Here is a 25,974-nt window from a genome sequence, read left to right on the forward strand (position 1 = left end):
TTCTAATCCGTGTAACATCTAAATTCCATGAGCTAACAGCTATAAATTGTAATCATAGATCATATATATATATATGTGTGTGTGTGTGTGTGTGCAGGCCAAATAATCTAGCGCCTAGTTTTTGGTGAAAATGAGTGGACACCCTCAAATCTCACCGACTGCTAATGTGTTGATATCTAGCCTGACCCTCTTTCAGACAAACCACGTATTTTATTATATTATGTATATCTCAATTAATCCGACTTGGCCTCTGAGGCAGTTTAATAATCCTCGTGTGCGCGCTTTTACGCATGGCTCTATTTCCAGAAAGCAGGGCTAGCGGTGATTTGACGCGTTATCATTTCCTCCGCAGTCATCAGCGTTAATCTATAGCAGGGTCTCACTGATTATGTGCCATTTGTATAGGGATTACTGAAGGATCTGTTAGTTATCTTCTGCTGTTTGCTTTAGCAGACTAAATCAAAGTTCAGCTGAGGGTCAGACCCACACACCAGGTGAGGCTGAAGGAAACTCTCAGGCTCATGGTTGCAGACAATAGCCAGTGTATGGAGTGCACAGTGAGCCTATTGATCCCATTATCTCCACCTCAGCAGCCAAATTCTCAAGCTTTTCCACCAAAATTCTCAACTGACTGAATTGATGAAGTAATTGCGCTCTCTAAAATTACCTGAGACAGCTCGCAACATTTCCCCCGGGTGACCTTAGTGTCCTATTCCTGACCTCAGGGTACTGCTCCGAAGTCTTGGATTGATTCAGGCCACACCAGCGGAGCTAATTAATAGGAGCAAGTATCAAATCTAGCAGATTGATGCTGCTATGCTTACAATGCGGAGAGGCACTGGTGTCAGCTAGCGAACAGTATAGGACAGATTCATGGCTCCAGGTCATTTCATTAAGGCGTGTAAACACCTCTCGGTTCTCTCTGCTCCTACAGCAAATATCCACAAAAGGATAGACATACACAAATATGCAGCAATCAGCCACGTTTAAGGCTGAAAAAGACCAGATTAAAAGTTGCTTTATCATGTGGAAGGTGTAAATAGACTCAGCAAAGCCCAGAAGAATAGACCCAGGTGACCAAACTGTGCAATATTAACTCTTGATGCACACTGCCTCCCCGAGGGCAGTCTCTGAAGAAAACGTAGACAGACTTACGCCAACACAAAACAGTTCTTTTTCCACATAAAGGAGTTGAAAGTTAATTTATTGAGGTTTTCTTTGACATGAAGGTACAGGACATTTTCTTTCATAACAAATATACAAGAGCATGAACATTATGTAATTATTTATTACAGTGGATTACCCTTTAAACGCTGGTGTGTGCCTGAGGGAATCAATAACTTTCAAATGTAAAAATCTTTCTTTATTGTACACAGACACACCAAGGCAAACTGCTAGATTTAACCACATCTTCTTCATTTCCTTGTTTCCTTTATAAGTAACACAGTAGGTTTGCGTTTTTGTATTAAAAGGTCTTCTGTTGTTCCAGTTCTTTTTGTTTTTTCATCACAGTCCATATTTTGAGTTTTTGCTGTGTGCGTTTCTGTGTTTTACAGTTTTAGCTTTGTCTCTTTTGCCTCCATGGCTTTGGTGGCGAGTTGGGCACGCTCTGACAGCAATGCTGCTTTCTCTGGTGCTCCCTGGGACAGGATGCTCTTCAGGAGGAAGTGGTCAATGAAAAGCTTCAAGCCCTCCCTCAGCATTCCTAGCTTGGGAATTCCTGAAATCCTGGCAGAAGGGAAACAAAAAGAGTCACAGTTGACTTTCAAGGTGTGAGCTAATAGCAGTTTATAGAAGGTGGATGGTACAGCCATGTGGTATAGCTCTAACACATCTATGCCCCAGTGCAGCCTCACAGGGCTTTAGTCATGGCTGCAGTTCTTAATTTTGTTTTTCTTAACAGAGGTGCACCAGCAGTTCCTGGCAACAAACTCTGTGTGATGTCCGACTGCACCGATGTGAAAACCATAGCTCTGGTGACTTTACAGGAAGAAAGAGTTCCATGCACTCTACAGAGACAACCTTTCTAAATCAAATGGAGAAAACCCTAAACTATCCCCTGCTATGTGTGACATCACTCTCCTGATGTTGTGCAGCTCACCTTCCAAATATGCTGGCCAGCTCCTCGGGCTCAGTTTCTTTCAGCAGTTTGGTCAGCACCTGACGCAAGAAGCGCACTGTGGGCTTATCTAGTTCCCCAAACTCTATTACCTAAAGGCACAAACAGCAGAGGTTAATGCAAAGAATAGGTTTAAAGATTTAATCTGTAAAATCAACTAAATACATGTAATATATACATAATATTAATTACTTTGAGAATGGAGAGTGAGAGGCATTTCCTCTGAAGGAAGCAGGTGACCAGCTGGACCAGATTGTTAAAGGTGCTGCTGGAAAGGTTGGGCAGCTCCCTGAACTTGTCCCAGAGGCTGAACTGGAAAGTCATCTATGAGAAAGGAGAGAGGGTTTGAAGGAACAATTAAATCCAGAAACACACATATCATATAGTATTGTGTAAAAGAACAGGAATAGTCCTTCAGGCTTCTTGAAGAACATTCAAAGCCCTTCTTTGGATATTAGCTGGCTTTTATTTTATTTTTCTGTCAAGATGAACCCACGCTGCTGCTGTGGAGGCCAATCTACGACCGATAGAAAAACACACAGTGGGACGTTATCTAGGTATGCGTTTTCTGCATTGACAGTGTGTTTGGGATCATTTTTATGCTGAGAAATGAAGCTGGTAGCAATCAGATGCTTTCCAGATAGTACTGTATAGTGGAGCAAAATCTAACATGACCCCTAACACCACTGAAAACCAGCTCCAAACCATTTTTTTTCTTAAGAAGACGCCTTTTAGACACTGTTCATCTGCAGTATATAGTTTTTTTCTTAATGCCATTTCTTCTTTTGTCATTCACGTGTCCAGTTTACTTAAATTTTTAGGACACACTGCACATGATGCCTAAGTTTTTGGCCAATAGCGTTTTGTGATTCACCCCATCGGTGCGAAAAGAAAACTATTATAATCCTGTAAAACTGTTACCTTTGGCATTTCTGTAAATTCTACTAATGACAAAGAAATGGGAACAAATGATGCGTTTCTGCTTTTTTTATGCTTGAATGATTCATAAGCAAGTTTTAAGTGGGTTAAAAACACTTACAAGAACTTGACTGAAAATGAGTGAAAAAGCAGCCAATGACAAAAGATTCCCCAGAAAGCTCGGAGAACTATTGCTCAAGATCACTTTAAAATAAAAGACAAGTCTGGCTCATTGATGCAACACTATATCCGCAATACTGTCATCAGTGATTACCAAATTAAGCACCTTAAATAACCGACTCCTCTAAAGAGATAACCCTCTCATCGAGACCCAGTTTACATGTGAAAAGCAAACATTCCCACCAGCTCCGTTCTGGAGCTCTTTGATGAGGACAATGGTCACCAGTTTCCGATATGAGCTGCTGGCCTACATGACAGCAAAGTAGGAAGTGTGGTCTCAACGCCATTGTTTGTAATCACAGTTTGAGTCAAATCAGAAGCCAGAGGTGTCAGAGGCTCCCACACTGCAGAGGTGAACTGCAGGCCACACACAGATCACACACAGTTTGAGAGACCGGGTGGTCATATGCCCGTGCCAGGTAATTAAATCCCATAATAAACCCTTTTAAACTGATTATGCAAACTTACGAGACTTTTAAACTAAAATATAAGAAGGATTTACAGTATAATCTACCATAACCATTGATTGAACAAGCAGCACATGTCTTACATGGTTTTGCTAATAAGGCTACCTGGAAGCGACGGTCATGTGAGCAAAATTTCTCTCCCAGTATGACGTAAAAGGCGTTGAAGTTTTTCTCTTGGAGACAGCAGTCCATCAGAACATGAACAATCTCTCTCTCCTGCTTGTCCTTCAGACCCATCCTTTAAACATAGCAAATTAAAAATAAATAAAAATTTCAAATGGGCTAAACTACTCCAAAAACTGAAGAAAGAAACAGAGATGTGAGACGAAACAAACCTCAACAGCTTCTCAAATGCATCCAGGTAATCTTCACTGGTCATAAGCACACAGAAGATGTTCCTTCTGACATCGGTGTTCATCCTCTGTTTCCTGGCCAGCTCTAACACTTTGGCACTAAACTAAAAAAAAATAAAACAATGACAACAGTTATAGAACGATAAATGCTGCCATTACTGATGAAGCCATGCTTTCCTCGTACCTTATTTATTTGTTAATCATTGTCCCAACATAGCTGCAGGTTAAGACTTTGATGCAAAGCGGAAAATATATAAAAGGATTCAAATGGAGGGCTGTGATCATAGTACAGTTCCTGAAAATATTCTATAAAAAAGATAAACCGGCTAAATGTCGGACTCATGGGAATGTTGATGAACAGCATAGACGCAGAGTGGAAAGAAACTTGCTGCCTCCTTGGGGCCAACAGAGATACTGCTGCAGAAAAGCATTAATAAGAACTAAGTCCAGCCAACTTAGTGCAACTTACTTATTTTGAGTGCACGGTGCTTAGAATAACTTGATTTTTCTGAGTGAGCAATACTAAACGAATTAGTTCAACTGACATATGTCAATATAGATCAGCTGACATACATGACACATGCCAACTAACATATATGTCAGCTGACATATGGCCAATGTGTAACTTGAAATAATTCATTTAGTATTGTAACTGATATATATTGACATATATCTCAGTTGAACTAATTCATTTAGTATTGCTCACTCAGAAAAATCAAGTTATTCTAAGCACTGTGCGATCACAGAGAACAAGTTCCCCTAACTTGGCTATCTCAAGTCAACTAAGGCAACGAGTTTGGGTACTAATTTTTTGATTACTAGCAACTTATTCACGTTTACAGTGTCCAAATATGCTTAAGTGAAAGGAGGAAAAAATGTTATCTTAATTTGATCTGCCTAGAAGTGCACTAACGTTTTTTTAAGCACATGGCGAGGAAAATGGAAAAAAAAAAATGGTGGCAACCATCAGGTGGTCAGAATTACAGTGTCAAAATGTACACATTACATATTAGCTGCAGAAGGAAAATTTTAAATCCAGGAACTGTTGGAACTGAAAAAAAAAATCTATTAGTTTTCTTCTTGGAAGCGAGTAATTTAAAGGGTTTATTGTGGTAGCGTCATCATTGCTAGAATCTCCTCAGCTGTGCTCATGAGGAGGCCGTTCACTCCGAACATCGGGGTGTCCAAGAAAAACCTTGGGTTTGCACAGGGAGGCTTTACTGCTTCTTTATTAACTGTTCTCATGATCGAAGGAGCCAGAATGAAGTGGTGGAGCGGTTAAAATTCATGATAAACGCTGTCTCCTTTGCTTCTGCAAGGACAAAATTGACAGTTACCAAGTAATTATTCTAGGTAAATATTGTCTTATTCTGTTCATTGTCTTAACTGAACGCACACCCCAGATCTTACAAATAATATCCAAACTACTGGATGTGAAGCTACCTGTAAAACTGGTTATATCCTTGGATGTGTGTTTACTCTAGGTGAAGCGATCCATTGCTTCATCGGTGAAGAACACGCCAAGGCCACACACGGAAGATGGAAAATGTCACCTTTGAAAGGATCTGCGGCCCTCTTAGACGTCAGATCTGCTTCAAAATGATGATCCTTATAGGAATACGTTTAATTTCTAATTTAATAATGCTTCTGTCCAACTTGTTGTCTTTCATTTTTTTGTCATGAAAAAAAAAAATAAAAAATCAATATCCACCCCTCATATTGATCAGTTTTTGCTAACCAATACAATAATTCTTCTAAGGCATTAAGACAAACAGTCATTCTTTGAAAATCAATCAGTGCCTCCCACATGTTTTTCTACCATTTTTGAACACAGCAGACAGCCACGTTGAATTTTCATGGATATACACACATCTGAAGCAGATGTCTCACACTAATCCAGATGTGCTCCAGGCTGCCTAATTTAAACATGAGTGCTGCTATAATAATTTAATGTCTTCTGCAGCTCCGGTACTCTACCTGTCCTTGAGCAGGGCTTTGTTTTGTGGTTGTGTCCTCTTGCTTGCTGATCATGGGAGCGCCGCTCCACGATGAGCCGACAATCCACCAGCGGCCCACCTGCTCTGCTGCCAGGAGACTATCAAGAGAGACCCTCAGCTTCATGTCACTGCCCCCTGCGCTTCTGTGGATCTGAGCATCGCAAGGTGTTAGCCATGAGAAGACTCAGCTGGTTAACACCAGGTATATTAGTTGGTAATATTGTGACAGGATTCCTGAAGGTGTGAACTATTAAAGTAGAAGTTTAAGTCTATAAAAGTGGCACTCTGGGGCCACCTGGTGGTACAAGTGGAGGCTAAAAGAATGATTATTATGTTTAATAGGATTAAGTTCAGGCTTAGACTTATTTTTAATAATGCAGGTAATAAAATCAAATAAAATATGGCTTTCACCCACCAGACTCCGCTGCAGCTTCCTCAGTCTCTCCACAGGCTCGGGATCATAGCCAGGGATCTTCCTCATGTCATTGTTTTTCAATGCCATCATTGTTTCCAGCATGAAACGCACCTGAGGACGGGTTTTCACAAGTCAGAAATGCTTCTAAACTTGGTTGAGAAATCATGACACAGCATTGTGATCAGTTAGGAAATAAAACGTAATCTTGGTTTAAAAAAAACAAAATCTGATCTCATCTCCCTACCCTGGTTTGATCCTGAAACTTCGACCCCATATCGCTGGCCTTGCGTTGGGCTTCAGAGATGAGCTCCTTCAGAGCTAGAGGATCGTCCTTCCTCAGGGCGAAGCCGACATTCCTCAGCACAAACAGGACCAGCTCGATGTCCTTTTCTGTAAATGTTCCCACCAGCAGTTTTAGGATGTCGAAGATGAGGACGGAATGTACCACCTGGAAGTTATACAGGTGAGCAACGATGGCGATCAGGTTGTCGCACTCTTTGCCTCCACTCGGGTTCTTGTAGTGCTCGTCAAACTTTCGCACAACTGTCTCCAGAAAATGGGCTCCTACCTGCAAAAGGAGAGGATATATAAGATATGTGATCAACATGAGAGCAATATACAGCACTATGAAAAAGTATCTGCTTTTTTTCTGCTTTCCTGAATTCTTATTTCTTTACACATGCATTTTTCATGTGAAAGAAAATTTAATATGACAAAACACCTCGATCAGATTGAAGTCCAGACTCTGACTAGGCCACTCCAAAACCATCACTAGGTTTTTGCTGGTCTGTTTTGGATTATTGTCCTGCTGCAGAACCCAAGTGTGCTTGAGTATAAAGGCATGAACTGATTATGGCCAGTGTGTTTAATCTCAGCAGATTAATGATTTAATAAGAGGCTGCAAATACTTTTTCACCACATTTAGTTTAGATAGCATTATTTCCCTTAACAAATAAAATCATCATTTAAAAACTGCATTTTGTATTTTACTCGGGTTATCTTTGTTCAATATTAACATTTGTTTGATGATCTGAAACATTTAAGTGTGGAAAAATATGCCAAATAATAAAAAAGTGCCAAAAATTTAATATATGACAAGGTTTATAAACAAACCCAAATGTTTAAGCCAATAGCACATGGCTTAAAATATCAGCCTAATGTTTATAAAACTATATATAGTGCTACAGCGACTTCGACCAGGAGAAGATGTCGTCAGGTGGTGTTCAACTATTATCGGGTGTTTCTGAAAAACAACAGCCTCAGGTCGTTGGATCAGCAGTGATGGCCAGTCAGTGCCCATCTCCTCCTGGTCCCCAGTTACCCTCCTCCTGGTCCCCAGTTACCCTCCTCCTGGTCCCCAGTTACCCTCCTCCTGGTCCCCAGTTACCCTCCTCCCTCTTATTCTAGAGCCAACAAGAAGCTCTCTCGGCGGCCTCCTCTAACCTATGGATGGCTGCCTTTTTATCTCTTCCTGTTATTCCAAAAGCCGTGAGTGTGTTCCACTCAGACTGTGCAGGGAACCCCATGCATCCTACTTGGACTGGGAATAGCCAGGCCTACCACCCTCTGTTCCCTCTGTAGCTTGTTGGTGATGGAAGGGCGTAATAAACTGAGCGGAGCAAGGCTCCAATCTCCAAAGTTCAGCCCAAGTAATCTCACTTCATCCAGGTTCCTTGTGAACCCAGTGCTTTTGCCCAGGACACTCTACCTTCCTCCTCGAACTCCCGGATCTCAGCTTGAACCATGTCTCTCCTCTGTCTTGGATCAGATTTTACCCATTACTGGAAGTGAGTGGATCCGAATCCCTGACGCCCCAAGCAGGGGTTGCCAGTAACTTCTCTCAATTTCAGCATACTTTCTGCTTGTGCCACTGATGTGCCTGCTTTTGCATCCAGCTATTGTAGTGACTCCTGTGTCAGTCACCTTGTTATCAGTCAAGTCTCTAAGGAGCATTACAACCCTGCACATTGCCACACTGAATTCCTCCACTATGGATGATAAACAAGAGTCTTTGTAGCATGCCATGCTGGAATAGCCAGACCTTAAATTTGCCTGGTAGGCCTGAGTTTAATATTTATGTTTTATGTCATTTAGAGAATGACGTAGACCAATCAAACTGACAGATAACAATCAGTGTTACAGATCCCCTTCCAATTTATTTAAAGGGTATTACTTTTCAACTGAGATGTGCAAAAGAAGCTAGCCAGTTAGAAAAACAGCCTCCTGTAAATAATCTAAGAGCTGATGTGAATCAGGTCAGTGGTTTTTATTTCTCACACACACCAGCAACCGTGTTAACGCTTCTATCTATGTACCAGATCTGAGCATCTCCACAAGTTTACAGGAAGTAAAACCAGCCTACAAGCCATATTTTAAATACCTCTGTGTCTATTTGAAAATTTCTGGCAGACCATAAACCTCAAATTGAGGGCTCAAAGGAGGGGGTCTTACCTCCAAGCCCACAGCATGATGGAGGATGCTGACAAGCAGGATGTGCTCCATCAGTAATCTGTCTGGCATCAGGGTCGGGGTGACGCAGGCTGCTAGCAGCAACTCTGTCAGGGTGTCGTTCATGTCCTTCCTGCTGGAGCTCATATACAGCTCCTCTAGCTGACCGCAGATGGATGACATGTTGGGCTCGCTCAACCTGAGGATGACAAAACAACAATGAACTGTGCAGAATTTAAATAACTTACATTAGTTTTTCCTATGTGTGGGAATTTAAACTACCTACTTCTTTCAGTACCTGCATCTAACTAACCAGGTAACAAGCAAGAGGCTTCCACTGAATAATTCCTGAAGTGATTAATTAATATTTTATAAAATGTTTGTTTGCTTCTAATAGTTGGTTGCAGAAAAGTCTCTGTATAAAACCTGGATTAAAATCCATCAAAATGACCCATTTATAAATTTAAAACCATGAGTAAGTATTACTAAACTAAGACAAACCACCTATGGCTCATATTCTACACTGGAGTCTGTAGGTGATAGTTAGAAAACACTTAAAAGCAAATAAAGTGCTGTATGAATGTGTGTAAACGACTGAACGTGGGTTGTAGTAAAGGGTTAGAGCTATACGAGTACCTGTCCTACCTATGCCTAAGATGAGCTTTGTAGGCTTCTATCAATATTCTCAGTTAGCTGTAGCCAAGTTTTACATTTTGTTTTTAAAAGGGGGAGGGGTGTTTTCAGCCTTTATTGGACATAACAGTCAAGAATACACAGGAAAGTAGGGAGAGCAGGGGGGAATGACCCTCAGGAAATGGACCAGGTCCAAATTGAACGAAGTCCCTGCAGCCTTTCGATATACGGGTCACCTGCTCAACCAGTGGAGCTATAACGTCGCACATCAGTTATTATTTAACTATTTTAGCTGTTATATGTTGTTGGTCCAAGAAGTCAGCGACAGAAAATTCGTTCTTATTTATGATCTAGGTCTCATTATTTTGGACAGTGATTGCAGTTTTATCATATCAATAGGTTCGGGCCCCCAGATTTGCTCAGTGTTTGCAACCCAGTCAGACCTCTCATGTCATCAGCTGCAGATCTTTTAAGCCTTCCCAGAGTTAGAAGGTGTGGTGAAGCTGCTTATAGGTACTGTGGTCCTGTTCTTTGGAACAAGCTGCTAGCTTTCATAGATTTGGTTCTTATATAGCACTTTTCTACTCTACCTGAGCACTTTATATATGCCTCATTCACCACTTTAAATTATTTCTATCTAACATTGACCCTCTGATGAATTCATCTGAGAGCAACTAGAGGTTTACATCTTGACCAACAATGCAGACTGAAGCAGCCAGTGATTGAATCACCAACCATCTGATTAGTAGGTGACCTGTTCTACCAGACATTTACAGCCATGTATTTAAAAAAAAAAGACCCAAAATCAATTGATTCATATAATGAAATGTGCTATATAAATAAAATTCCCATTGGGGGATCGACTTCATTGTGTTACCTGTTCATCAGACCTTTCACGTTCCTCTTCAGTTTTTCTAGCTCAGCTTTGCGTTTATCATCTCCCATGTTACGCAAATGAGGTGGCACGTACTTGCCACTTGTGGAGGTGACCTTGACATTGTAAGAATTAGTTTATTATTAGATTAATAGATCAGTAAGCAAGATTATCTAATGAAGTGATAGAAACAACCAGATATTACATATATCTGCACTCACAGTCTCCGTTTTTGTATCGGGAGCGTCTGTTTCTTCCTCTGTTTCACCTTCTTTTTCATCTTCTGAATCAGGCCCGCCACTATCATTAAGCCCCTCCTGGTCATCCTCCATTTCCTCATCTTCATCCGCTTCCTCTTCATTAGACATGTCATCATCTTCATCTTCACCGTCATCATCAATGTCATCATCGCTGCCTTCACTCGCCATCTCTCCTTCAGATTCCGGGTCCTCGCCTGACCCCTGAGAGTCATCTAGCTTTTTAAAGTTCTCTTTGGCTGTTTCCATGTCAACATCATCATCTTCATACAAGCCCACAGCTGATGATCCAGAGTCAAGCACCCCAAGGATGTAATCAAGTCCATCAGCCACAAAAGACTGAGGGAGACTTTTTTTGTTTTTCCTTTTATTTAATCCAAGACATCGCTCCAGCTTCTTTATTTCTCTGTCCTCTTGTTCATTTGCCTCCATAAGTGCCAATTTTCTTGTTTCCTGAAGCTTATTGACTCGCTTGCCTTTCTTGGAAGGAGGTGGTGTCTCAGACTTGTCTGACTTGTCTTTAGGCTCGCTTGGATGCGACTTCGACCCTTCCTTCTTTGTTTTCTCCATTTTCTTTTTCTGCGTGTGTGGTTGTTGATGCTTGTCAGCCCCTTTTTTCGGGTTTCCTTCATCACTTGGGGGCAGAGAGACGGTGTTTTTGCCCTCGTAGTGACTTTTCATTTTGGCTTTTTTCATTTTCCGCTTTTCCTTGCGTAGTTCCTTTCGACTCTTCTTTTTCACAAATCTCAACCTCTGGTCACTCTCCGCTTCTTCCGAGCCACCTTTGCTTTTAAGGAAAACATCCACTGCCTCCCTGTACTTCTGTAACACGGCATTGCCTTTCTTCTTATTCTTCGTCTTACCTTTATACTTCCAGTTCCCTTTCATTTCTACGAATTCAACGGTAGCTAGCTTAGAGATAGCTTAGCCTGTAAACTGCTACAAGCACACAAAATAAAAGAAACTGAACTATTCTGATCATATAAATACCTTACAATGCACATGGGCCTCCATGAGGATGACCCAGAAACACGTGACCTTTCCCTTCCAGGGCAGCTGATGACGTATTTTATTTTGGGGCGGTTTTTCGGGGGTGGTTTACGTCGCTCCGATGTAAACTGTCTTTAACCAGTCAGAGCAGTCTATGCAGAACAGTATAGACGAAGCAGGAGGAGTTGCTACCCTGGTTGCTGTCAGTTGTACAGGCGAGAATGTAGGGACTCAGTAGCTTTAATTGTTCTTGCAATATGAAGAATGGAAGAAGACGATGTGACTATTAGAGAGCAGAATTTCCACAGCCAAGTTCGGGAGTACATCGTAAGTAGCGGAGCGGCTAGTCGAGCCTAGCTCGCTAACGGTTGCTAGCGTTAGCTTTGCCTGTCAGTTTGACTCGGCAGTATTCGTTTAAGCTTGATATTGTATTTTAAGACCCACTTAAAAAATGTAAAAAGAAACAATGAAATTTGATGCCCGGTTATGTCACACACCAAGTTGGGTTTAAATATAAAAAAGCGCGTGAACCCGCTAATTAACACGAGCTTCCGTTAACGCTAGCTGCCACCAAGTTAATCACAGGAGAACTTGGCTAACCCACTATATGATGTTATTTGGCATGTAAACATCCCCACGGTTAAGTAGAGGTATCTGTAACTGTGGCATTGACAAAATGTCAGGGTCCTGTCTAATTCAAGCTTTGTGTGTCGCATATGTTTCAAATCAGGATGAAGTGTTTATGTTCTCGCTGCTTGATGCTCCGTTTAAAAACCGTACACTTTTTCGCAGTCACCATATCAGATTTTTATCGCATGATATTGTCGTAATACCTGGTCTTTACATTTTATCGTAGAGTTTGGCTGCAAAGATAAGCTATACTTTATCTTTAAAGTTGGGTAATCTTTGTGTTACAGAAGCCACCATATGACACGTAATCTGTACAAACTAGTTTAAATTAAATAAATTAAAATTTAGTACAGAGTAACCGTATCAGATTTTGACTGCAGGTTTATCCTGCTCACCAGATGATATTGATAATTATAGTGATATCTTTGTGGAAAAATCCATCTTCACTCATGATGTGTTTATTAATATAAGTTATATTATACAGTGGTTTATTGTAGTTTTTTTAAAAGATAGAAATAACAGGAAAAATGCACCTGCTTTTGTTAAGTGAGGCATGAGGACTAATCATGATTACATTCATAGTCACTCGTCATAGCTCCATTTTGAGCATAAAACCTCTGTTTAATATGTTTTTATTTTTAAACACAGTACCATTATGTCCTTTTTACCTCCCAGCTGTAAAAGGCTGATGGGGTATTATCACCTGAGTGGGTAGATGTTGTTGACAAGCAAGTGTGTGACTGCGATAACTCAAGGCGGCATAGGAGTTTGAAATTAATACTACAGGTGTAGCTAAAAATCTCAGACAAGTTTGAATGTCAGTGACCTCAACCTCAAGGTCAGAGGTTAAGTTGTTTTTTGAAAATCTTGTGAAAGCGATAACTTGAGAAGAAGGTGGCGTAGGATTTTCTAATTGACACCATACATGTATCTACTAGGAGGCTGAGGGGTAGCACTGGCGTCCACCAGTATTTCTAAAAACGATCATCAGTCAATATCGGTGTAATGCCACATCCCAGTGTAGACCGTCCATCCATTTTCTTCTGATTATCCAGTACAAGGGGCGGGGTACACCCTGGAAATGTAACCAGTTTGTCTCATATGTCATTCACTGTGTAATTAGGGGTGATTAAATCCCATTATATGATCATTTAAAGCCTTCCTGCTTTAGTAGAATTAACATTGTTAATGTTTTGATAGTTATATCTATGCATTTTATGTAGAAGACCATTTTGTTGACATGTTACAGTCTGTTGAATTTGGCAAATAATATAAAGGTGATTTGTGACAATGCAATATGCATGTATGTTAGGTTCTTATCGGAGAGATGTTTCCCCACTGCAACGGTACATTCTGTCTTTCAAGAAACTATCTAATGCAATCACCAGCCATCTAAATTAAATTAGAGTTCAGTGGTCCCTGGGACCTAAAGGCTGCTTGAATAGTTACCAGTCAAGACTGTCTACTGACTTTTCATCCAAAATAAGGTTTTTATAAACGTTCTACCACTGTATTTGCTGTTGCAGATTTCTTCCATAGATTTCAAATTTGGATTTCCTTGAATGTCATATCTCTCTCGTTAAGTCTCTCTTTCTGTGTGTTAGAGACTGTCCATAGTAACTTTTAAGCTCACAATACAAAAAATATAGCATTGCTAAGTAACACAACCACCTAATTTATTCATGTGGCAGTTATCTTATCAGCAGTGTGTCACCTGTTCTTTTTTACACAGCATACGGTAGAAGCTGTTTAATTTCATTTAGATGTATCAATACAAAGTTTGTCCAGCAGAGTGGCTCTAGACTTACCTATTTGTGAAATGCTTTGCTAGAAACTCCATTTCTTTTTTTAAAAACAACTTTAATATACTGTCTATCAGTGTTTTTCCAAAATTAGCCTTTGGGTATACAGTTTCCTGTCTTTTCTCATTGAATTGTGGTGTCTTGATGTCTCCATAGCTCTAGGTGGGAGAAAAAAAACAAATAAAAGAAAACTAAAAGAGTAAAAAAGGTTTCAGTTTTCAGAGGTTTAGAGTAAGTCTCCTTAATTATTCCTGTCAGAATCTTGTGTAATATAGAGACTATCAGATATCTCAGCACTAAGCAAGGCCAACATCTGAGCTTTAGCTTGCACATTTTGTCCTGAGCCTGTACGCCTGGATGTCAGTATCTTATATCAACATTTCTAACTGCAAATCGTTCTGTGTGATGGATTAACATCAGTGTATCATTTCATCTTGATGTCTGTGGTGAGTCAGCTTATGGATGGATTTTTTTAATTTTAATTTTTTATACAGGTGCCAGGCGACTGATATTTTCCAGTTATTGTGTGTACTTGTTTTGCAGTTGGGGTTACTGTAGGTTAGGCTTAAAGTCAGTAAACATCTCTCAGTGACAGGATCTCATGTTCTCATCAGGCCCTAACTGGGAATCATTTTTCTTCCACAATGAAACCACTTGTAAATAATAATGCAAAAATTCTGTGCCCATGTTTAGCAAGAATGTAGAAAATTAGGTTACTGAGAAAAATCAGGTTAGAGTTGAATAATTTTGACCACAGTTCACACATGTTTTGGACAGTAATCATATTTCTTTTGTCATCTCATCACAAAGCTTGTAGGTCATTATCAGGCTTTCACATTTTTTTGTAGACTATTAACCATTGTATTTTACAAAATAAAAAGTTTTATTATAATTGATGTCACAATCAGCCATTGTTTAGTAGTAGTTATAATAATAATAATAATAATAATAATAATTATTATTATTATTATTATTATTATTATTATTATTATTTTATGAGATTGTTACCATTATGAGAAAGTACTTTTTACTACTTAAGTTTCTGAAAAGGCTGGTCTTTTTCAGTATATTCATCTGTGATGCTAAACCAAAATCATATTCTTCCATTATTAAATACCCAGACTAGTGACACTTTAACCAAAAGGAGGGACAAATTATTAATTTCACCAGTTTATTCTGGTTTATTGCTAATGTTTTTGCCTTGTGGTGGTCATCACAGCATTAGGAAAGATCCTTCCCTTGTCTAATAAGCATCTTTCTGATAATCTGGCAATAATTAAAGTTTGGAAATGTGTTAGAGAAGTCTGAAGATAACGCTATTTAAGGTAATGCACACATCAAAAACACACTCAAGCTAATGGTATACAGTACTGCCCAGAATGTACCTCTGTTAATAATATTGTTTTTAATAACTTAATCTGCAAAATAGATGGATATTTCAGGTTTTTGTCTCTGAAATCAAACTACTCCTGAATGAGTTTTATTGCCACAGTACATGAAAACAAGTTGATTATTTATGTTAAGCCCCTTTTAGCGGGGAAAAAGGTATTGCTGTTCTTCCGTTCAAGCCAATTTCCACCAATTTGGTAACATAGGATTGTAATGCTGAAACGATTGTTGTGCCAAATTCTGTTTTTCAAAAAAGCTTATTTTTCCCTCTCAGCACATCTTTTTCCTTTACTTTTGCCCTCCTTAAAGGTCAAAATTCACTTCCGGCAAGCCTGTGGGAGGTTTCTTTCACCTCACATGAAAAGGCATTTTCCCTTGTTTTATGGCCCCTAAATTCTGTTGAATTGGCCAAAAATAATTGACGTTATGGATTTTGCCCCAGTGAGTGAATGTATAAAATAAGTTTTTGGAAATGGTTTGCAACCTGGTTAAATGACGTCCCCTTGTCAACACTCGCTGATTTTTCCTTTACATAGAATGCAAATTTAAAAAATTTTTTTGAGGGAAAATGGATTGATAAGAAGGGTAGTAGCACTGGCGTTCACTGCTGTGCCTGAAAGTTGCTGTTATCTCCTCAGAGACTGCTGTGTCTTTGTGTCTGTGCTGCTTTATCAGCTCTGTGCACCTGATGATGTCTTGTTCAGGGTTTGCCACTTTGTGGACATCATTCGGCTTGCACCAGCATCACTACAGAATTTATAGCTAGAAACATATGAGCAGTCTTTCATTTGATAGGGGACTGCATATGATAGGAAAAATGTTTTTATTGCTGCTGTCACATTATGACATTTGGCATTTCTTATTATGCCAGTTTGCCTGTCTGTGTTGTGTATGTCCGCCTGGCATCTGGTTGAATCCTCTCATAACCCCAGCTCGGCCGCAGTGAGCTATGTGGTGTTGACAAGGTGCAAAGTGCTGAAGTGGGAGCTTCTAAGATTAGTTGCGTCCTGGTCACTGTCACAGGAGAAGAAGGGAATGTGGAAAGTGATCTTTCTGTGGCTTGTTTTGAGGCTGTGGTTATCTAATTTGTGGACCACTTTGCATGTAGCTTCGACCTAATTAGTGTCATCAGACAAATAAGAGCAACAATGCAATTCTCACTTTCCTACTTTAATCGAATAAATGGGTCATATTAAACATCTTAGTTGCCACTGTTAATGTGCCATCATGTGGTTGCAATTAAGGTTTCTGCATAAACTTTGCAACTGACATAAGGGACATGCACAATTGAGTTGCAGTAATCATTTACTGGTACACAAAAAAAGTAAATTGCTCAATATTAGAGCATGAGAAGTTATTGACTTGCTTTAATGCAAAATGCAAAATTGCTTTTATGCAAATAATTAGAGGTTACACCATTACAACTAAAAGTTACCTTGTGTGAGCTCAGAATATGTTGGTCATTGTAAGAAATCTGCCATTGCTGTTAAACGGCAGTCTTGATCTTTTAACATCCACACCGTTTAGTCCATTCATATCAGACTCTGGTTTGTTTTTCCTTTTGGTGCAGTTCATTTGTGAACACGGTAATCGCTTTTGGGTGTGGACCAAAACAACTGGTCTCCCGAGGTGGTCTCAGTCTCAGTTCCAAAGAAACTCCAGAGTGACGTGTAGGCTACAAGTTTGAGCTAAATGCCTTCTTATAGCCAGCTATTCTTTGCGACAGACACCATAGACAGTCGAGTTTTGCCTAAAATATTATTCAGATAAATACAAATGTTGGGATTGAAGTCTCCTTTGTTATCTACTAGTTCAGAACACATCAATTTCTTCCTGTATTTACTTCTGTTGATCCTATTATTTTACAGTATTGGGAGAGATGGTCAAGCCTGATAATGCCTTGGATATAAATGAATTCCCAGTGTGTTCCTCAGAGTGGGGGAGCACAGCTTGTACATTTAACAGTGGTATCGCAGTAAAGCTCTGAGAAGAAGGTTTTGATCTTTCAACTTCATCATATAAAAACACAATAACTACTCTGTACCTAAGACCACGTATTACTGATTTTGAGCTGCACACAATGGTATTAGCATTGTATATACAGCATATGGTGTAAGAAATACTTTGACAATCCTTTTAATACCTAAGTGTGTCATAGTCTTAATGTGGGATATTTTGGGGTTTAAAATCTGCTGGGTGGATGGTGCATATGGTGTCTCCAATGTGCTGATTCATCCCTTGTCATAATAAATCCTGCATTAAAATTCTTGTGATGTTGTTTCAGATTTGCTTCCTCCTGTTTGCCGTCCTCTACATCGTGTCCTACTTCATCATAACCAGATACAAGAGGAAGAGTGGTAAGTGCTGTGCAAAATGTGAGTTCAGACTAAAATTCTCTCCTGTCTGTAACACGTAAAAAGTAGCGCTGTGTCTGCGGTGAAACGATTCTCACACCAAGCATAACAGAGGTTTGCTTATTTTGTCATTTATGCTGTGTTTGCTCACACTCAGAACCCATGATTTTTACAGCCAAGGATACTATAGTTGTTTGCTTTGGGTCACACCCACGCCTGAACACAGCCTGCTTTGTGTTGGAAGGGCTGTGGCCACATTAATCCACTTGGTCACAAAAGCTGTTAGGTTAATGCTGACATAACTTGTCCTGTGAGGTTGATAACTTCAGCTACGTCACCTAAAACATTGATTGTAACCTGTGTGACAAACAAGGAGATAAGAACAAGAAGAAAAGAAAAATACAAACATGTAGCACAAAAATAGTCATGTAGATAATGTGAACTCTTTCCCATTTTCCCAAGGCTAATATAGTTTGTCCAGGTCACCCAGCCTTACCTTGTCTTATTTTAAAAGTAGACCACTTCACATCAGAAATCCCTTCTGGAGATTTAAACTGTAGAAAACTAGGCTGCACCCAGTGGTTTGGGTTTTGGGTTATAGAGCAAATAATGTGTGAGTATTTTAGCTTCCATCATCAAATTTTTTTATTTTTTTTATTTTTTTGCTTTAGATAATAGAATCAGAGATTTGATTCAATTGAATTTTCTTTATATAGTGCCAAAGCATTAGCACAAGTCTTCTCAAGGTACTTAACATGATAAGGTAAGCACTTGCAACAGTGTAGAGGAAAAGCTCTTTTAAAACAGGAAGAAGGCTCAGATAGGATGTGTGATCATGTGCATCCAGCTGTTTACTGTCAGTGGAGAATATCAACACTTGTATGGTTGTAAAAAGCATTATTAGTACGGTACAGGTCCAAGGGTTATTCTGGTTCTGGGTGGGACTTCTTTGGATTGCCTTGTTACGCTTAACCATTTGTGACATAGAAATTTCCACTATCCACAATTAACTGAATCCCAAGGTAACAAAACTGGTACATAATATTTAAGGGTACAACATTCTTAGCCTGCTGTTTGACGTTTTTCCCCTGATGACGTATATAAAATCGATGCAGCCTCTTGTTTACTTGTTGGTTTGTGAAATGTTTTCGCTGACTCTTAGTGTTTTGACACTCAATGTGCCAAGTGAGGTATGGGTCTGACTGAAGGTGGAAGCTCATTGGCCGACGTTTGGTTTTTTGCAAAAAGTGAAGGCTGTTGGCTTTAGTTTTCAGACCTGGACGCATCCATTTTTTTTTCAGCTGTCTGAAATTTGTTCTGTATTTGTACTGATAGTTAATCATACATTTTGGTTTTGTATGGTGAGTAGAGAATATCAGATACTTTGAGCTATCTGTATGAAAGCGTTCATTATGTTATTATATCCATGTTGCTGTTTTTTTTTTTTCTCTTCTATGTTTGCCCAGAGTTTGTTTTTTGTCTTGTTTGTTTTTCGTAGTCTTCCTGTGCTCTCCTGTCTCTTCTCTTTTCCCCCACACTCCCCAACCAGGGGTGGCAGATACAGTGGGGCAAAAAAGTATTTAGTCAGCCACCGATTGTGCAAGTTCCCCCACTTAAAATGATGACAGAGGTCAGTAATTTGCACCAGAGGTACACTTCAACTGTGAGAGACAGAATGTGAAAAAAAAATCCATGAATTCACATGGTAGGATTTGTAAAGAATTTATTCGTAAATCAGGGTGGAAAATAAGTATTTGGTCACCTCAAACAAGGAAAATCTCTGGCTCTCACAGACCTGTAACGTCTCCTGTAAGAAGCTTTTCTGTCCCCCACTCGTTACCTGTATGAATGGCACCTGTTTGAACTCATCATCTGTATAAAAGACACCTGTCCACAGCCTCAAACAGTCAGACTCCAAACGCCGCCATGGCCAAGACCAAAGAGCTTTCGAAGGACACCAGGAAAAGTATTGTAGACCTGCACCAGACTGGGAAGAGTGAATCTACAATAGGCAAGCAGCTTGGTGTGAAAAAATCAACTGTGGGAGCAATCATCAGAAAATGGAAGACATACAAGACCACTGATAATCTCCCTCGATCTGGGGCTCCACGCAAGATCTCATCCCGTGGGGTCAAAATGATCATGAGAACGGTGAGCAAAGATCCCAGAACCACACGGGGGGACCTGGTGAATGACCTGCAGAGAGCTGGGACCAAAGTAACAAAGGTCACCATCAGTAACACACTACAACGGCAGGGAATCAAATCCCGCAGTGCCAGACGTGTTCCGCTGCTGAAGCCAGTGCATGTCCAGGCCCGTCTGAAGTTTGCCAGAGAGCACATGGATGATACAGCAGAGGATTGGGAGAATGTCATGTGGTCAGATGAAACCAAAGTAGAACTTTTTGGTATAAACTCAACTCGTCATGTTTGGAGGAAGAAGAATACTGAGTGGCATCCCAAGAACACCATACCTACTGTGAAGCATGGGGGTGGAAACATCATGCTATGGGGCTGTTTTTCTGCCAAGGGGACAGGACGACTGATCCGTGTTAAGGACAGAATGAATGGGGCCATGTATCGTGAGATTTTGAGCCAAAACCTCCTTCCATCAGTGAGAACTTTGAAGATGAAACGAGGCTGGGTCTTCCAACATGACAATGATCCAAAACACACCGCCCGGGCAACAAAGGAGTGGCTCCGTAAGAAGCATTTGAAAGTCCTGGAGTGGCCTAGCCAGTCTCCAGACCTCAACCCCATAGAAAATCTGTGGCGGGAGTTGAAAGTCCGTGTTGCTCGGCGACAGCCCCAAAACATCACTGCTCTCGAGAAGATCTGCATGGAGGAATGGGCCAAAATACCAGCTACTGTGTGTGCAAACCTGGTAAAGACCTATAGTAAACGTTTGACCTCTGTTATTGCCAACAAAGGTTATGTTACAAAGTATTGAGTTGTATTTTTGTTATTGACCAAATACTTATTTTCCACCCTGATTTACGAATAAATTCTTTACAAATCCTACCATGTGGATTCATGGATTTTTTTTTCACATTCTGTCTCTCACAGTTGAAGTGTACCTCTGGTGCAAATTACTGACCTCTGTCATCATTTTAGGTGGGGGAACTTGCACAATCGGTGGCTGACTAAATACTTTTTTGCCCCACTGTAGCTGCCTCTCTGAATCTAAATTAAAATTAAGTTCTTTTTTCTCACCATCACCAATTGCTCTCTTGTAAGGGAATTATATGGTTGCTGGGATTTCCTGACATTGTGGGGTCTTTACATCATAATGTACCATAAAGTGCTTTGAGGAAACTGTTGTATTACAAAGCTGAAATGACCTGTGTTAGATTATGTTCTGCTGTACTTACATATACAGTGTAGTCTTTGCAGAGTCTATAGTCTGACTCAGGATTTCTCCTTGAAACTGAAGGACTTTTGTTTCCCTCTTTAGATGACCACGAGGATGAAGATGCTGTTGTCAACAGAATATCGTGAGTGTGGGATTTTGTTCCGTACAAAAATTAAAAAAAAATTCTTTATTTGTAGATGCTAACCATTAATTTTCTTAATTAAATTAAATGAATTTTCTGCAATTCAGAATTTACTGCGTCCAAATCAGTTAATTCATTTAATGTAGAAAGTAAGAAGAAGACGAGCTTAAGCAAAATAATCATTAATTACTAATAACCAGAAAAATGTTTTCATAAATTTGCTCCCCAACAATCTGTATGTTTCAAAAATGGTTTCATTTTCTAGACCAGTGATGAAGGTATCACATCACTCCAGCTAGGATCTTACATCCACCCTTCATTGTATGACTGCTGTCATCGCATTCGTCCTGCCTGCTTATTTCCAGCTGGAGGACATGGTACCTTAGGGTCCTGCGCACACAATAGATAGCATGCCTGATTAACATGCTTTTTTAGCAAACGGGTGTCGGGCCCACTGAGCAGCTGGTCACTGCCTTGGGCAGAGTCTGGACACTATATTGTGAAAAAATACCCAGTTTATGCCTTTTGTTGTTCGTGGACTAAGGCAAAGGTGGTGAAGGTTTAGTTTTATTTAAGTGGCTACTGATTCTAAATAAGCTAATATGTTGCTTGCTGGAAATGTTTATCCGTGTGACACACTCCCACTTGATGCAAGTGGCCTTTTTTTATTTTTATTTTTATTTTTTTAGAATATGCAATAATCTAAACTAATCTAATCTTTCAGTAAGTAAACGATTTTTCCTTTTGGTGTTGTTATGTGGAATTGCCCTAACATGAGTCTGTACGTGTGTCTATGTCTGTGTGTTGATTACATTTACAGATTGTACTTGTGCACCTTCACTCTGGCAGTGTCGGGTGGTGCCGTCTCCTTATTGCCTTTCTCAATCATTAGTAATGAGATCCTGCTCTCCTTCCCCCAAAACTACTACATTCAGTGGCTCAATGGCTCCCTCATTCACGGTCAGTAGTTCACACAGTTTATCCCAGTTTTCATTTTCTCTTTTTGTTTATGAAATACTTCACTGTAAAGAAAATTTGTCTTCCAGCGTATTTGATCATAATAACAGTCAGTTCAGCTTTTCACATTAATGTCAGGATAAAAAAGTTGTGCTCATTAACATTCTGTGTACATTACATTGGACTACTAACCACAGATGTGGTGTGAATGTGATCCAACCTCAGTCTGGATCAGCTACTAGTTGTACATTGCAAGTCTGAGGTTTAAAAAAAAAAAATTCTGTGATGCAGCAATGTACTATAGATGTGGTCTGTACAGGCTAGCATTTCTCCGTGTTCACCAGTCATCCAGAACACAGCATCTTCTATCTTCCATTTGTCTTTGTTGCTCCCACTCCACACACATCTGGCCATTAAGTAGACTGAACATTTTCACATGGTTTGTAGTGATGAAATTTGGTTTGCTTGGATTCTTCTTTTTGGAAAAAAAAAAACAAATTACGAATCGCCAACTAATTCGGACCAACATAAATGAACTGTAGGTGTGAAAATACCCTAAGAGTGTACTTATTGTGTTTTTGTGGAGTTCCTAGTAGAGATTAATATAAATCCAGACAATAGAGTTTTCTAAAACTAATTATAGTAATTCTCACTAAGTAATTATTTGGTGACTCATCAACATTAATAGCATCCGAACGGGATCTGTCTATAGAAGGAATGTCAACCTGGATCAGTGAAACTTGCCTTTCTGTCAGTGTTAAAGTTATACTCCGAGATATCTTAATATAAGAGACAAATATGCAGTTCAAACAGTATCACAAAGTTGTCAGCACAACTTTGGGGGTTTAAATTGTAGGATTAAATGTGTAATACCACAAAAAAGAATGCCAAGAATGCCCAGTACCGTATTTTCACGACCATAAGGCGCACTGTGCTAAAAGGCGCAGTCTGTTATGTGTGCCCTTACTGTATTTAACACACACATAAGGCGCACTGGACCATAGGGCGCATACAAGTACCGTATGCGTATTTAAAAATAAAGCGGGAGCAAACCTGAATTCGGTACCTTACTCACATTTCTATTGCCGGTAATCGTCATCATCAACAACACACAAGCATACAAGTGTGCGTATTTAAAAATAAAGCAGGAGCAAAACAAAGTTTGGTACTCACATTTTTATCATCAATCAAACCCATCGAAGTCCTCATCCTCTGTGTCTGAATTGAACAGCTGCGCTAAATCTCCATCAAACATGCCAGGTTCACTGTCTTCACTGTCAGAGTCACTTTCCGTGCCGTGCGGCTCCTCGGAAACGATGCCGGCTTTTGCGAAAGCTCGAACAACAGTGCCAGCAGACATGTTAGCCCAAGCATCTACAATCCATTGGCAAATTGTGGCGTAACTCGCCCGGTGCTGCCTTCCACTCTTAGTGAAACTGTGGTCTCCACCGGTCATCCATCGCTCCCAGGCCGCTCGCAGCCTTACTTTGAACGGGCGGTTCACACCGATGTCCAGCGGTTGGAGTTCCTTTGTCAGGCCTCCCGGAATGACAGCAAGCTCACAGTTCATTTGCTTCACAAGTTTTTTCACATCGGCTGTGAGATGGGCACGCATAGAGTCACAGATCAACAGCGATGGTGATGCGTGGAAAAAACCACCTGGTCTCCTTACATACACCTCCCTCAGCCAGTCTTTCATCATTTCCTCATCCATCCAGCCCTTTTCATTTGCCTTAATGATGATTTCTGCTGGAAACTTCTCTTTAGGCAAAGTCTTTCGCTTAAAAATCACCATAGTTTGAGTTTCTGTCCATTAGCATGGCAGCCAAGCACAACAGTAAAAGAAGACTTTTCATACCCCGTTGTGCGTATCGCTACCGTGCTGGTCCCCTGCTTCTCCACAGTGTGACTCACCGGGATGTCAAAAGTGAGCGGGACCTCGTCCATGTTTGTGATGTGGCTGGGCTGGATGTTTTTGTCGCCGATGTGTTTGCTGCAGTAGGAGCGGAAGATGGCCAGCTTTTCCTTATAATCCGCTGGAAGTTGCTGCGCTACCGTAGTCCTGGTCCGGATGGAAAAATGGCACCGTTTCATAAAACGAAAGCACCAAGACGGACCTCCTTGGAAATGTTCAATGTTCATCTCTTCAGCTAGTGAAACTGCTTTTAGCCGAATGGTGACCGTCGAAACGCTTCTCCCGCTCGCTCTTTGCTCGATGATCCACCGCTCGAGTCTTTCCTCCAACTCGAGCCACCTCGCCTTATGTCCGCGGAAACTCAGCTGCGTTTTCTTGACCTGCCGGAGCTTGTTTTCCAGCTTCCTCCGTTTGCGAACCATCGATTCGTTAATCTTAAATTCTCTCGCCGCTGCTCGATTTCCATGTTCCTCCGCGTAGCTGATGGCCTTCAGTTTAAACTGTGCTTCGTAAGCGTGTCTCTTTGCCATTTTCAGGGTTGTTAAAACAACGATGTCCTGCATAATGCACATACCTGTTCTTTTATACAGGTATGTGCGATTGTCCCGGTATATACGATCAACGCCCACACTTCACCCTTTAACGTTCTCATGGTGTTCTCTACTACGTCGTCCTTACAACACATAGGGCGCACCGCGCTATAGGGCGCGCCGCACTTTTTGAAGAAAATCTAAGACTTTTAAGTGCGCCTTATGGTCGTGAAAATACGGTAATTAATAAACAAAGTTTTTGTTAATGCACATAAAATGTTTTCTATAGTAGATAAATTACTTTGGTGTAGTATGAAGATCCACAGCTGTAAGTTTTGACACCTGTAGTCTATAAAGTCCTCTATCATACAGTGTATCTAGTTTCAATTTGTGGACACATTAATGCGCGTTTATGGTGACACATTCATTTATCTCAGAGTAACTACGTGACAGTGTATGTTATTCACTCACCTTACACATCTTATTATGAAGATTTAAACACCAATGATGTTAATTATCTGGGTTATGTTTGTGTAGAAAAGATAACATTAAGTGTCCTTTGGTGCACAAAGTCTAAACATGAATCAGTTCCATTGTGTTTGCACTAAAACTAAAAGAAAACATGCTGACTTTGAGAATTTTTAGATGTTTATAAAGGGAGAAAAAAGGTGAAACCTATTAAAAATATCTTATGTGCTAGAATTTTGTAGAGTAAGTTAAAGCTTTGATTCAGCCAAATAATGCATTAGATAATAAGAAATGTGGTCTCTTTGTACAAACACTGACACAGTTTGCTTCCTATGACTGTTGAGAAACTTTGTATTTGTTGAAACATGACTTTGCTATACAAAAAAAAAGAATAGATGTGTCACCAGATGGGGTGCTAACAAATGAAAGAAGCCAGTTTGTTTTTCCCCTTAAACCATTTGAGATTGAGAATTATTTATTTGCACTGCCAGTGCTTTACCCTTCATTCTAATTTGTGTTGTACAGTTATTTCATTTTTAACCTTAATTTATATTCTATTCCTTCCTAGTTAAATTTACCCTTTTTAATTTTTCATATTTATTTCCTATCTTATTCATAGCCTTTTCCTTTTTTTGTTTTCTTTAGGTCACGAGCAGTTGTCCAAGCACTTCACTACATATCGTACTGTGTATGACTGTGTACGTGACAAATAAAATTTGAATTTGAATTTGAATTTGTTAAGGCTGTTTGATGTTCAAGTATCCACCAGGTGGCAGTAGAGTCCA

General features: G+C 40.1%; 2 protein-coding genes across 2 annotated transcripts in view; one reads left to right on the forward strand and one right to left on the reverse strand.

Moving 5' to 3' along the window:
• Window positions 1-1,196: 1,196 nt before the first annotated feature.
• Window positions 1,197-11,689, reverse strand: nom1 (nucleolar protein with MIF4G domain 1). Its single transcript, XM_085362875.1, has 11 exons — window positions 10,626-11,689; window positions 10,408-10,520; window positions 8,901-9,096; window positions 6,694-7,017; window positions 6,450-6,560; window positions 6,015-6,185; window positions 4,020-4,141; window positions 3,790-3,922; window positions 2,312-2,443; window positions 2,102-2,211; window positions 1,197-1,728 (listed from the first exon to the last, which is right to left on the reverse strand). Exons 1-11 carry the CDS (start codon window positions 11,547-11,549, stop codon window positions 1,551-1,553), a joined length of 2,514 nt encoding a protein of 837 aa, XP_085219001.1. The 5' UTR covers window positions 11,550-11,689; the 3' UTR covers window positions 1,197-1,550.
• Window positions 11,690-11,778: 89 nt separating this feature from the next.
• lmbr1 (limb development membrane protein 1) overlaps window positions 11,779-25,974 on the forward strand; it is a 42,837-nt gene continuing 28,641 nt past the window's right edge. The window contains exons 1-4 of the mRNA XM_085362876.1: window positions 11,779-11,978; window positions 17,757-17,829; window positions 21,280-21,319; window positions 22,140-22,279. Coding sequence (XP_085219002.1) covers window positions 11,916-11,978; window positions 17,757-17,829; window positions 21,280-21,319; window positions 22,140-22,279 — 316 coding nt within the window. The 5' untranslated portion in view covers window positions 11,779-11,915. The remainder of the gene's footprint in view (window positions 11,979-17,756; window positions 17,830-21,279; window positions 21,320-22,139; window positions 22,280-25,974) is intronic.

This window comes from Diplotaxodon limnothrissa, linkage group LG9 (genome assembly GCF_057381915.1).
Source record: "Diplotaxodon limnothrissa isolate DT_005_m linkage group LG9, D_limnothrissa_male_GT1.1, whole genome shotgun sequence".
Classification (NCBI taxonomy): Eukaryota; Metazoa; Chordata; class Actinopteri; order Cichliformes; family Cichlidae; genus Diplotaxodon; species Diplotaxodon limnothrissa.

Bases quoted from the DNA above. Each gene is read 5' to 3' on its own strand.
- nom1 (XM_085362875.1), bottom strand. From the start codon at position 11,549: ATGAAAGGGAACTGGAAGTATAAAGGTAAGACGAAGAATAAGAAGAAA. The intron at 10,521-10,625 runs GTGAGTGCAGAT...TACAATGTCAAG, and splicing joins CCGATACAAAAACGGAGACT to GTCACCTCCACAAGTGGCAA. The intron at 6,561-6,693 runs GTAGGGAGATGA...ACCCGTCCTCAG, and splicing joins AGTTTCAGGATCAAACCAGG to GTGCGTTTCATGCTGGAAAC.